This window comes from Astatotilapia calliptera, chromosome 1, assembly GCF_964374335.1.
Source record: "Astatotilapia calliptera chromosome 1, fAstCal68.1, whole genome shotgun sequence".
NCBI lineage: Eukaryota > Metazoa > Chordata > Actinopteri > Cichliformes > Cichlidae > Astatotilapia > Astatotilapia calliptera.
In genome coordinates this window covers 36,016,485-36,029,001 of record NC_137422.1, presented here as the reverse complement: position 1 = coordinate 36,029,001, position 12,517 = coordinate 36,016,485, and the positions used below count along the sequence as shown (strand labels likewise).

General features: G+C 37.4%; 1 protein-coding gene across 1 annotated transcript in view; it reads left to right on the top strand.

The window, feature by feature from the left end:
• itfg1 (integrin alpha FG-GAP repeat containing 1) overlaps positions 1-12,517 on the top strand; it is a 156,633-nt gene that overhangs the window by 34,041 nt on the left and 110,075 nt on the right. The window contains exon 8 of the mRNA XM_026175418.2: positions 4,991-5,072. Within this exon, the coding sequence (XP_026031203.1) occupies positions 4,991-5,072 (82 nt within the window). The remainder of the gene's footprint in view (positions 1-4,990; positions 5,073-12,517) is intronic.

Genomic DNA, 12,517 nt, shown 5'->3' with positions numbered 1-12,517 from the left:
ATACCCTAAAATAGCACAGAACAACATACCTGCATGTTTTTCATTGCAGCATTGGATGAGTAAGTGTTGACTTGAAGGCTCTGTAACCCTACTGGAAATAAATATTGCAATAACATTATCATTTTTAGGGTTTCACTTGCAGTCAGCAGTATTTAAGAAATGCATGATTAGCAAAGGGAGAAAACCAAACAAATGAATCCCACATTGCTTCAAGAAATAATCTTTCAGTTTGCTTTAAAAGCAAATCTGGCAAGACGTGTATATATTTAAATGCAGAACAAAAACTTCCTGAAGTAATTATTAATTTTACAAGTTTTTATATTTTAGTTTTAAAAGACAAATATTAGTATATGTTATCTAACTACTGAGGTTATTAACTCAAAACGAAGTGATTTCTTTACCCAGTAAAAATGAAACCGATAATTGGAATTTGAGTTGGACCTTTAGGGCTCAACTAGCCAACTCTGTCAGACTGTTATGTTCCACTTCTTTATGACGCAATCAAGTCATGCAAAAGCCCCATTTAGATGTCAAAATATTGAAGTACTAACTAACCTAAAGGGAACTTCAGACTGAACAGTCATAAGTCTTACTAAGCAATCATGTTGGCAGCACTACTCATTAGTCTCCTAATCTTAATGTCTCAGAGTGGAGTGGGGGACCATGGCTATGAAGCTGCCATTAAGTTGATCAAGTAGGTACTTTCTATCATACTTTTCTGGAAGCATTAAACCCATGACAATTCCCCGAGATAAAAAACAGTCTTTGGCATTTCAGAAATGCCCTCTCTCAGGAAGAAAAAAATACTTTTTTAGCACTGCCTACTCTATCTCTCCAGGACCTGCACAAACTGAACTGTATCACCACAATTAAATAGGTTGCCTTCTCACAAAAAGTCGTCTTACATGTGTCAGGAGAAAATTAGGAAGTTAATGATTAATTAGTTTCATCTAACTGCCTCACTTTCAGGGACCTATTGTTCATTCTGGCACACTGTCACAATGTCATGGCTTTTTGGGACACTTGAGTATAACAGAAGAAAGGTGTTTTATAGTCCAGCAATAAAAAAATAAATAAATAAAGAACTCACTGAGTCTGAGTCATGACTTTCCTCTTTCCCAAACCTATCTACTTTTACACGTAGAGCAATTTTCGAGTCCCCCATTATACTCATAGCTGGATCCATTACCTTTGCTGTTACCAGGGCACAAATATCATGATATAAATTTTCAGATGTGGTGAATTCACCGGGCTTATGAAGGCTTGCTTTGCAGCAGCTGTCTGGTCCACGGTACCTATGGCGATGTTATTCAGGGCCTAAGCTGCCTGAAAATGGATGGAGGGGCAGTCAGACTATGCCAGCAAACTAACAAACCTTGGGATGAGCCTGGCAGCGATGATGCTGTCAGTAGACGGATGCTTTTCCCTGGAGTGCAGCTTTCTGGCTGCTTGTGTTGTCTGCAGCTGCTGATGTAGAATTCCAACTGTTAAAACAGACCAGGAGATTGTACACTGGGATCTTTGTCTCGGCTTTTCCAGGAGGCTTTGGGCAATAATCATTTCGAGGATCTGATTATTTTTCACCTTTCCCATTGATATCTTTCTTGTTATTTTTTAACTGGCCAACTTGATCTCGGCTCTCTTGGCAGTAGATTCCACTTTAAAAAATCAGATATGTTTTCTATTTGCATATTAGAGATGGACCGATCCGATATTACTATCGGTATCGGTCCGATACTGACCTAAATTACTGGATCGGATATCGGAGAAAAATAAAAAATGTAATGTAATCCGATCCATTAAATATCACGAAAGCACCTCAGGAAACTTGCAACACGCCGTAACTCACCTCAGAACGTTAGCACGTCGGAGCAGTATGCATCACGTGATAGAGCGGCTGTGGCATGCGGGACCTGTCGGTGGTCTGGATAGCATTTGGAGCTTCGCTAGCTACCCGGCATTTCATCTCCGACAAAGTTATCCCCGAGAGAAGTAAAGCAAGTGTGTAAGTCCATCTCTGAATGTTTGTAAAGCATTCCTGCGTTAAGCTTAACAAGCGATATATGGAGCGACTGCCTCTTCTTGCTGCTACTTCAATCATGAAACTGATCAATGATCAGCTGATCGGCTTTTCTGTCGCGAGTCCGTGTCTCTTGTTTGCTTTTGGCCCACTTTGCACCAGAAAGAGGAAACCAGCAGCTGAACAACAGCAGCACATTTAAGCTTGATCAGCTGTTGTTAGAATGTATTTAATATTACTTTCTACTCGAGGATCTTTTTCTACGTAGCTGACGCTGGTAACTGTGCAGGGGCGGATCTAGCAAAGTTTAGCCAGGGGGGCCAATAGGGCATTAACAGGGAAAAGGGGGCACAAAGACATACTTTTCTTTCTTATTCTCATTTAAAATGTCTTGTTTTTAATAATTAATTATCTGACACCCAAAGTTTTAATTTGATGTAAAATGAATAGAAGTCAATTACTGTATATAGTGACTATTAAGTCTAATATATATACCCTAGTAAGCTATAGTACTTTTTCCTTTGGGAAGGTACCATCTGTGCAGTCTGCAATTTTGTTGAAGAAAGCTGTTGAATCTATTTAATATTTCTTGAAAAATAATTGATTTCTGTGCATTTTTTTTCACACTGCATCAAATTATGGTTGATTACGTCGATTAAGCATCATGAGGTGGCGCGTGAGGGGTGGTTCCCTATTTTTTATTTATTTATTTTTGTTGTTGCTGGGAGTTGGAACCCTATTAGTTAGGTTGCTTAATATTTATGCTAAGTACTCTTTAAAATACCAGAATAGGGAGGATGGTGTAGGTTTAAGTTTATTAGATTGATCAGTATTGCTGAACTATGAAATATTCTCTTTTGCATACAGGTATAACAGAATAGCTTTAGTGTAGTTGTTGTTTTAAACTTGAGTATGAACTTATACAAAATGCAGCAAGATATTTAAAAAACAGTTTTGTTGATTAAAAAACACTATATCGGATTCATATCGGTATCGGCAGATATCCAAATTTATGATATCGGTATCTGTATCGGACATAAAAAAGTGGTATCGTGCCATCTCTATTGCATATATTGGGATAACCAAAACAGCCAAAAACTTTAGGAGGAAAAAATCATGTAAATTTGCTCAAAATCAACTTCAAGGTAATCTTCTCCTGCATTCCTGGACCATTTTCATTACAGCTGGGATTTTCAGATTACACCCTGGAAGTTCAATTACACTGCTTTCACTTTGGACCACAGTAACTTTTGAATAGGCACTGCTAGTGTTCTTGCCAAATATGCTTGGAACTGGAATTTAATCAGTTAATGCTATTTTATGACCATTCTGCAAACAGCTGACAGTAGAAAAGAATACAGTAATTTTATGTCCGTCTGTGCGTTCTAATTAGAAAGCCTTAAATATTTCACAGCCGTGAGTTTTCTTTGGAAAAGATTTTGTTCAAACCGGTGCTTCCGTCTGCATGAAATATTCAAGCAATCTTGTGGTGTAGTGGAATTTCTATCTACATAGAAATCAATATCATACAGAGTGTACTGGATTGCAATGTAGGTAGAAAATGTGCTGCAAGTGTTGTTACACAGTTTTATTTAAATGACATTTTGGAGTTTATAGTTAATAATTTGCAGTAATAGTGTTGCATTAACCTTTGGTTTCCTTCACCGTAGCTTTGTCTTGATAGTTTACCCACTTGTTTTGCTACATCTCATGCCCAGCACCATTAAGTGAAATTTATATTTTGATTCTAGTCGTGTTGTTATAATAGTTTTCACATCATTATAACTATTAAATTACTGTTGTGCAGTTGTTAATTTGTGGTTTGCCATTTGTCTGATTTCTTTGTCCTCTCATTGTTATTGAGTCTATTATCACTCAGCTTTAGTAAAACACAATAATTTATAGATGTATAACACACCCCTCATGTCATAGTTTATTCATTTCAACAATTATTGGCTTGTGCATAGAACAACATTTGACCACACATATACACACCCACACATTATATACTTATATATAATAATGTATAGATTGTGTTCTCTGACTCAACTATTGTACCTCCCTCACCTTCTCTTCCTATCTTTCTTACTCTGTCACTTTCTCATAAATCAGTAATGTTGTTATCGGCAGGCTCACAGACTCACATGTGTTCTTAGGCAAAGGCACCCACACATACAAATCTTTTTTCCCCCCCACTGATATACTTAAACCCTTGCCTTTTTTCCTTGCCCTATGTAAAGGGCACCACTTACCCAATAGGTTTGCTAAATTTCAGAACTCTCACAGCCACTGTTTTCTCTAAATCCACAAACCAGCAATGTAAAATGCAATAAGGTGCAGTGTCATATTAAAATGAACAATTACTCTCTGGGGTGGGGGGCTTATCTTCAACGGATGAAATATTAATATAAAAAGTGGCATTTTGCTGTAGTATTTAAAATTAAAATGTAATACATAAATATTAAATAATCCAGAATGGAGACAATTGCCGGTTGCTTTACCGTATATTAGTTGAACTCATCATGAATGTGGTTTGTCTTCTTTTCTGCTAAATGCAATGATTTAAAAATAAATACATAAATAAATAATAATAATAATAAAATCTTACAAAAACACTGGTTTTGAATGCTAACTATTTAAAAATTTTCAGTTATTCCACGAAGCATATTTTGGCCTGTAATTCAAGAATTTGTAAACCAATCGTGTTTTTATCTTGTTTTTGTTTCATTTAATCAAACATTTCTAATAAGATTAAAACGAAGTTTTTGCTTGATAAGCGTTATGCATATATTTTGAAATTTTACTGAGTGCATGAACAAGAGCAAGCTTTTTACTTTTTGCTTTCCAGAAACATTACAGCTTTTTATGGTACACGCGAGGTGTAAACTGGACTTGTCTTTTATTGCTGGATCTCTGACTAAACATTTGAGTTGTTCTTTATGTTTTTTCTGTCCATTTGTCATCTATCAGGACGGGAACTTCACCAAGACTGACGTCATGTCAAAGCCAAACGAAACCACAATTATTGGGCAGTCTTCCTTTGTGGACTTTGGTGAGAATTATAAAGATTTTTCATTTGCTTGTTTGCTGTGTTTTTGTGTAAATGTGATACAGTTATCGGTTTGAAACCTAGCACTGGGATATACTTTCAGTAGCAGGGCCATATGAACAGAGCCAAAATGGAGCAAAACAAAAATCGAAGAAGACAATGTGTAATGACAATATGTGCAGTCAAGGTGCATAAAAGTTCCCAACATTTAGTCACTGTGTGGACGAGGCTGGATTGTACTGAAATTTGTCCTGGTGTGTGTCTGTTACATCCCTTCCTTTCCTCCTGAAGTCCTGAAAGCTCTTTCTGCATTGATGCTTCAAAGGCTATCAAACAGGACTATGTTGTGTTTTGAGGTTTGACAGTTTCACTGTCTGTTTCCAAATACTTACAGCCCAGATATGCTCATTCCTTAACTGGCAGGCTAATCTCATCCATGCACAGTGGCAGGCACACACTACAATATAAAACTCTATTATACACACTCATAATCCCATAGCCAGATTTTTGTGGACATCTTATCCCTTCAAACAATCTTGGCCAGCGCTATTCATTGTTCAGATGAGCTTTACATTTATCCGCTGCAAATCTCTGCTGGCTCGCTAATCTCCAGGCTGCAGCCTGCATGCCACAAAGTTGGCTGGTCATCTTGACAGTGCTGTCACCTCAGTTAGGGCAGCATTGTCTTTTGGTGCCTTCTTGTGCTTGTTTTTAAAAGTAAGTAACCGTTTCATTTACCAGTCTGATGATGTACAAAGTAAAATGAAAGGGAAAGCACCGTAGTTTTCGGGTCATAAGCCGCTACTTTTTTCCCACACTGAACACTGCGGCTTATACTGACGTGCAGCTAATGCATTTTTTTTTTCATGCGGCCAAAAACATTTTGCCTGGTAACAGTAGACCAATAAAATTGATAAGTAGTATATATACGGTATATATTTTTACCGGTTGTTAAGAGACATTGTAATGTTGTTTGTGCACTGTTCCGTAAAAAAAACATAAGCAACGTAATTTGTGTGTTACTGATACATACGTATATTTAAAGGTAGCCGTGTTACAGGCGCTGTTTGCGGAAAAAAAGCATTTGCAGTATGTATTTTTGTATGTTTATGTTACCATGTTTATGTTACCTTACGGATTAAATTAAACGTTAAAAATCCTCATGTGTAATATTTCTGTGTAAATATCTCAGATTACAAGTGAAATGCATACGGCTTAAAATCCGGTGCGGCCTGTACAAGTACAAAATTGATTTTCTTTCTAAAATTAGAGCATGCGGCTTTTAATCAGGTGCGCTCTGTAGTCTGGGTATTACAGTATGTGAATGATTGCTCAAATAGAGAAGAGTCAAAGTTATCAAGCTGGCTCATTTGGAAGCAATACTACAAAACTGATATAGAAACATCTGATCGAACTGAACATCTTAAATATTGTTTAGTCTTAACATTAGTGTGGGATTATTTGAGCACCAGTAACTGTAATTTAACACTTGTGAAGTGTTTCGGTCCTTGGCTCATTATATACTCTGTCTCAATGTCAGATTCTCTTGAAGCATGGAGTTTTGTTTGGATGAATCTCAAATTGATTTTGATTTGACTCCAATAACACTAACTCACTCACTCCAATGTGCCAATCTATTTTGAACCTGCAAGCAGCAGGAGATCCTCCTACACAACTCTGTTAATAATTTCTTGAACTGAAACCATGGTAGACTGATCCTCTGGACTCCATTATGAAAAAAGATTCTAGACTGATTTTTATTTTAACTTTACAAGTGAGTATTTCAGGATTGCGCTTACTTTTATATGAGATTATACTACTTTATATAATGCAATAATTATTTTCTTTCTCTCTTTCTGTTGCTTACATCTCTAAGTCACTTTGTTTTTGACAGATGCCATGTAGTTATTTTTTTTTTATGATTCTTCTTCTTGTTATTATTATTCTCATTATTATACTTGTTAAAATAACTTAAATTACCATGAAACTACTATGGTTGCAGAATGTTTTCAGAAAATTGGCTAACTGACCAGTTTACTGCTCATACTAACAATAATTAGTTGTGATAGTTTCATTAGCAATGAAAAGGATAAGCATATAGGAACTGTAAGACGCTATTGACATAGTATCTGTTTGAACAGAGTGGTTTGTGGCTTATGTAAAATTGACGCCACAGTTGAAAATGTTGCTGGTTTAACCTCTGCAAGAAATTCCATAGCTGAACTTACATATTTTTACTGCAAATTGTAAACCATTAAAATAAAAAAATGACCAGGAAGCTGGTTTTACTGGATTAAAAAAAAAGTGAATTCATTTCAGTGTAAGAGTTTAAAGAGAAGGTTGTGTTTCTTTATTGTAAGATGCATAACAGGAGTGGATAGAATAACCTACACGACCTGAGACCAGCTAATAAATACATTGCAGAACTTTATGAAATTTCAGCCAAAAGTTCAAGAGGGTTTTGTCAGAGGCAGTAGAGAGATATTATTTTTTCATGTATATGTAGGGTTTGGTTTTTCTCCATCCATCTGTAACCTTCTGATTCCACAAAGTCATGGTGGCAGCAAACTAAGCATGGTAGTCCAGATATCATTCTCCCGAGCAACTTTCCGAGCTCCTTCTGGGGGATCCTGAGGCATTCCCAGATCAGATGAGGATTATAATCTCTCCAGCGAGTTTAGCCTGCGGTCTCTCCCCACTGGGCATACCCAAAAAATCTCCAAAGGGAGATGCCCAGGAGGCATCCTGAGAAGATGCTGAACCACCTCTACTAAATCTTTTTTCCCCTTTTATATTAGAATCATCTTGTATTGTTAGATGCTATCCCCGTAGCATACTCTGGCTTCAGTTCAGACTTTTTCTTCTTCGTGTTTTTTCCCAATCATGGGAACTGCACTTCTCAGAGATCACTACGCATCCATCATCACATTCTTTCTTGCTGTAGTGGTCTTTGAGAAAGGCGAGTTAGATTATGCATAAGAGAGGAAGAAATCAAACGCATCCCTCGTAATTGAGGAGCTTCAAGATGGGGGCCACTTGATGTCTTCAGGGCAAACGATGCAGTGTGCTCATTCATGTAAGGTCTCTTCTTCCTTAGATTTTATGTCTGCTGCTTCATGCTGACAACACATTTCTTCTGCTGTATTTATTCAAAACAATCAAATGCACCCTCTTCTGTGAGCCAGGCAGTGAATATTAAGTAAGTTGGCAGGATAGCGCTATAGATATTTGTATGAAAATTAAATTACAAGTATGCTAAAGAGTACATTTAAAATCTCACGCATGTAGTATCTCTTAGTTTGTGGCTCTTTGGCTTTTAGCTTTAGTTTTGTTTTTCTGTTTATCTTTTTTTTTTTTTAATCTATGTAACCTTATCACTTAGTTTGAGTTATGTTCTGCTATTAGCTGTGTAATGTTCAATGCATTTTTAATTAACTTTTGGGCTTGTGCGGTACTCATGCACATGAACACAAACACATGCACGAAGGGCTTCACACTGATAAACACATCCTTATTGGCAAGATTAATGTGTTAATCTCACTGCAGCAAAAGGGTGTCCATCAAATATTTAGTGAACAAACTCCCTGTGCCAAAATTGGCAATATTGTATGAGCCAAAGGGAAAATGACCTATATGCTGTGGCTGCATGTGGGTGTCTTTGTGTTGAGGGAATCTGCGCGCGTGTTGAATTTATTATCTCAGAAGTTTTTTTTAATAGCTTATCTTGACATAATTTTTTTTCCTTTTTTAAAAAAAATCATAATTTCTCCTTCAGTTTGGAAATGCACACTTCCACATCTTGTTCTTGTTAACTGGTGGAGAGAAGCCTTTAAGGGTCACGCTTCTAATAATCTGCCAAGTCCAGGCAAAAAGATGCCTTCAGAATACAGAGGGATTTTTTTTAATTGTCCTGGTTTGTCTTGCTTCACTTAGCCCCTCTTCAGCTGTCAGTGTCTTTCTTTATTTCTCTTGATCTACTCCGTATCTCCTATCTACGGCTTACTAATTTTCTGCTCTTGTTTTCTTACATCGCCGTCTGTTCTTCATCTAAACAGCTTTGGGTGTCACAGATTGTTACACTAGTGGAAGACCAGCTATCACCCTTTTTCTGTCTTTTAATCCGTTTAGTTATTTTGTTGAGTGTTCTTATAAGCATCACTTTACTCTGTTCATTTTACTTTAGTGGTTATGATTAGTTTTACAATATATGAAGCAATGGTGTTTAAAAGAAATAACTGAATAAATTGTTACATTTAGTTCAGGTTCCATCAGTCATGCTGTATAAGGTGATGTTAGCTCAAAAGGCATTCCTCATTATAACCTATGGTTTTGTCTCTGGGCTCTGAGATGCAAAAGACACTGATACAAAGAGAGATGCTCTGTGCCACTGAGAGTGAACGCAGTATAATTCAGAGGAGATTGTATTTGACAAAAATAACCACAAACCTGAAAGAAGACGTATTATATTTTAGTGCCAAATGTCCAAAATTGATTTATTTCAGCTTGAAGAAAACATAGTTCTTACCTGTAAATTCTACAAATAGATGCAGCTTGAGTGATGACAGTATTGACATAAATCCTCTTCTACTTCATCTTTGTTATTTATACAAATTGCCAAAGTCATGTAAGTCCCATTTTTGTGTGTGCTCCAATGGTTTTTCTTTATCTACCTGCTGAGATTTACGTACCTGATCCAGTCTGTTTCTGCCATCCAGTCTCACTTTGTCAATCTTATTTTACAGCGTTTGTTTCTCTGTGTGCGGCCCTCCTGTGAGTCTCTCTGACCAGCTTCCGCTTAGGTTAATTAATGAGCACCTTGTGAATTTACCTTAAAAACTTAAATGCATGAGAAAGTGGAAAAGGAAAGAGTGAGGGCAAATGGCACATTTCAAAGGTGGCATGAAGTGAGGTGGAAAAAAGGGTGAAATATAGAAAAAGAGCCAAGGTAGATGATCTGCAGACGGAGGAGGAAAGATGGCAGGGAGGATAATAAAAGCAATAGGAGAGAGGAGAGAATGAAATAGAGCAGCATTGCATCCCTCTGTGATTTGGAGTGGGAATTATTTCCATCACACATCACAATGTCAATTCTCACTCTACCCTTCTACCTCTGGTTTTCTGTCTTCCACCAGATTTTCCCCCATAGATTTACATCTGTGTCTGCTGTCCTGTCTGTTCTCTACATGTTTCTGTCATTTTCTGTTTCTTAAAATTTCTTTTTTTATTAAAAATATTAAATATTTTATCATAACAATAGCAACAGTAATAAAAAAAGAAAAAGAAAAGACAATTAATTCTTATCATTACTGCATTGTGTTTGGTGGCTGGAAAGTTCTGTTACTGGTGAGTACGTGCTTTACTGCATCTTTGTCATGAGGTAACCTGTTCTCAAATGGCAAATTATTCTAGTGTCTTGTCACCAAAGGATCATCACCGAAGGGTTAAGTGTCCGCTGTGACTGAAAATGCATAAGGAAAAAAATACAATGGCTCATAATTTCCCTCTTTGCACATTCAAGTCATTTTCCCTTATCTATAGTACATGCATCCAAAAAATCTGAGTCTGAGATTTGTTTAGAAATGCCCCAATTTTGGCTTTTTAATTTGATTTAAAGTTTATTTTCTTCAGCTCACTCTAGCAAAACTCAGCTTTGTGCTTAAGATTCTTTCCCTTGCTTTAGAGTTTGGCTTCTGACCAGAACACATTTTTTTACTTTCAAAAGTCACAAATCTTCGCTTTATTGACTGGAACCTTTCTGGCCTACACCATCACCTCTGGGTGTGGGCAGAGATTTAAGGTTAAGTAATAGTCTTGTGAAAATACGTGTGTCAGTAATTTAAAAGTGAAAGAAACTGGAACCAAATAATACGTCTTTGTCCCATCAGAAACGGCACTGCCTTCAACCACTCAACTCACACGGGCAAAATGATGCACACTTGTAAATACCAAACAGGAGCGAAAAATTTGAATCCAAGTGTCTGAGCAGCATGCCCAGACAGCATACATTGGCTAAACTTGAATCGTGCGTGCACTTGTTTATGTGCATGTGTATGCGATTGTTCATGAAAGCGTACGGGAATCTGTTCACACATCCATGTTTGTGTGCTTGCAGTTCATTTTCCAGCAGTACACTCTTAATAGATGCACAGCATATGCCAGACAAAACAGGCCCATCTGCCTTATCACTGAGGTAATTGCATTTTTCAAAGTGACAGCGGCCAATGCATAATTCATCATTAGGTAAAGCACAACGAAGTCCCACAACCGAGTGTGTCAGCTCGCGTCAGCGCAGGTAGGATGTAGGGAGGCGGCTCAGCGACCAGCAGCTCACTAGGATAGGAGATATTTCAGACAGCGAGACGGGAATGTGTTTGGAAGTGATATTTAAAATTGGAAAAGCTGTCATCATGCTGTGTGTGCATGCGTGTGCTCAACAACGTGTATGTGTGTGTGTGTGCGTGCAGGTAAGTCGGTATGTTAACAGCCTATTTCACTCCGCTCTCCCCCCAGGCATTTTCTTCTCCACTCATCTTATTATATTGTGCTACATCCAACCTCTGGCCTGCTCCCTCTTTTCTGCCTCATTCTCTCTTCAACCACTGCATACCTTTCACAGTCCCCCCCCCCCCCCCCCCTTTTTTGTGTCTGTGTGCTTTTTCTTTCTTTTACTGGCAGTCTTGTCTTGTTTTCAGCCAGTCTACTCTGCCATCGCACTCGCTTTGCTTTTTCAGTCTCAAATTCTCCATCACTTTCCTTTTGTCTCAGACTCCAGGAGAAGTGGATATACCTGTAAAACAGAGGTAGTGAAGTGCTGCTGGGCTAGTCAGGATCAGAGTGGGTTGTATAAGCAATATTGCTTAACATTATGCATCTATGTTTATGTGAAAGACATCCCTCCAGACCATGTTAATGAAGTGAAAATGTGGCAATTGGAAAAATAAAATCTCCTAATCAGGCACCATTTAGTGACATCCCTTGCATTTAGAGATATTCCAATGCAAATGCAAAAGATTTATTCTCCTGGGTTTACGGTTTCCAAGTTCAGATATTCATTTGCACATTTTAATATGCAATTTGATGCAAATTACAAAGTATATCTCACAAAAGTGTCCTTCATTGAAGGTAGAAGCCCAAGAGTTCTTCTTTCTTATTCCAGTGTCTGCTGCACAGTAATTATGAAAAAGTGGCACTCTCAATTAGAAGAACTCACCCACAACAATCTACACACTAATTAGCACTTAATTTTTGAATTAATTTTAGATTGTGTTGCACATGTTCTTAGTGTTGTGTATGTGCTTTCTGTATAAGAGTTTAGTTAGTTTTCCATCCCTTATATCCACAGTAATAGACATAACACAGACTTACTACATGAGTCATGAGGTAAAAAGTAGCAGTGCTGATTTATTAAAATAATAATAAAACAAACACAGGTAGCTTCAGAACCTCCT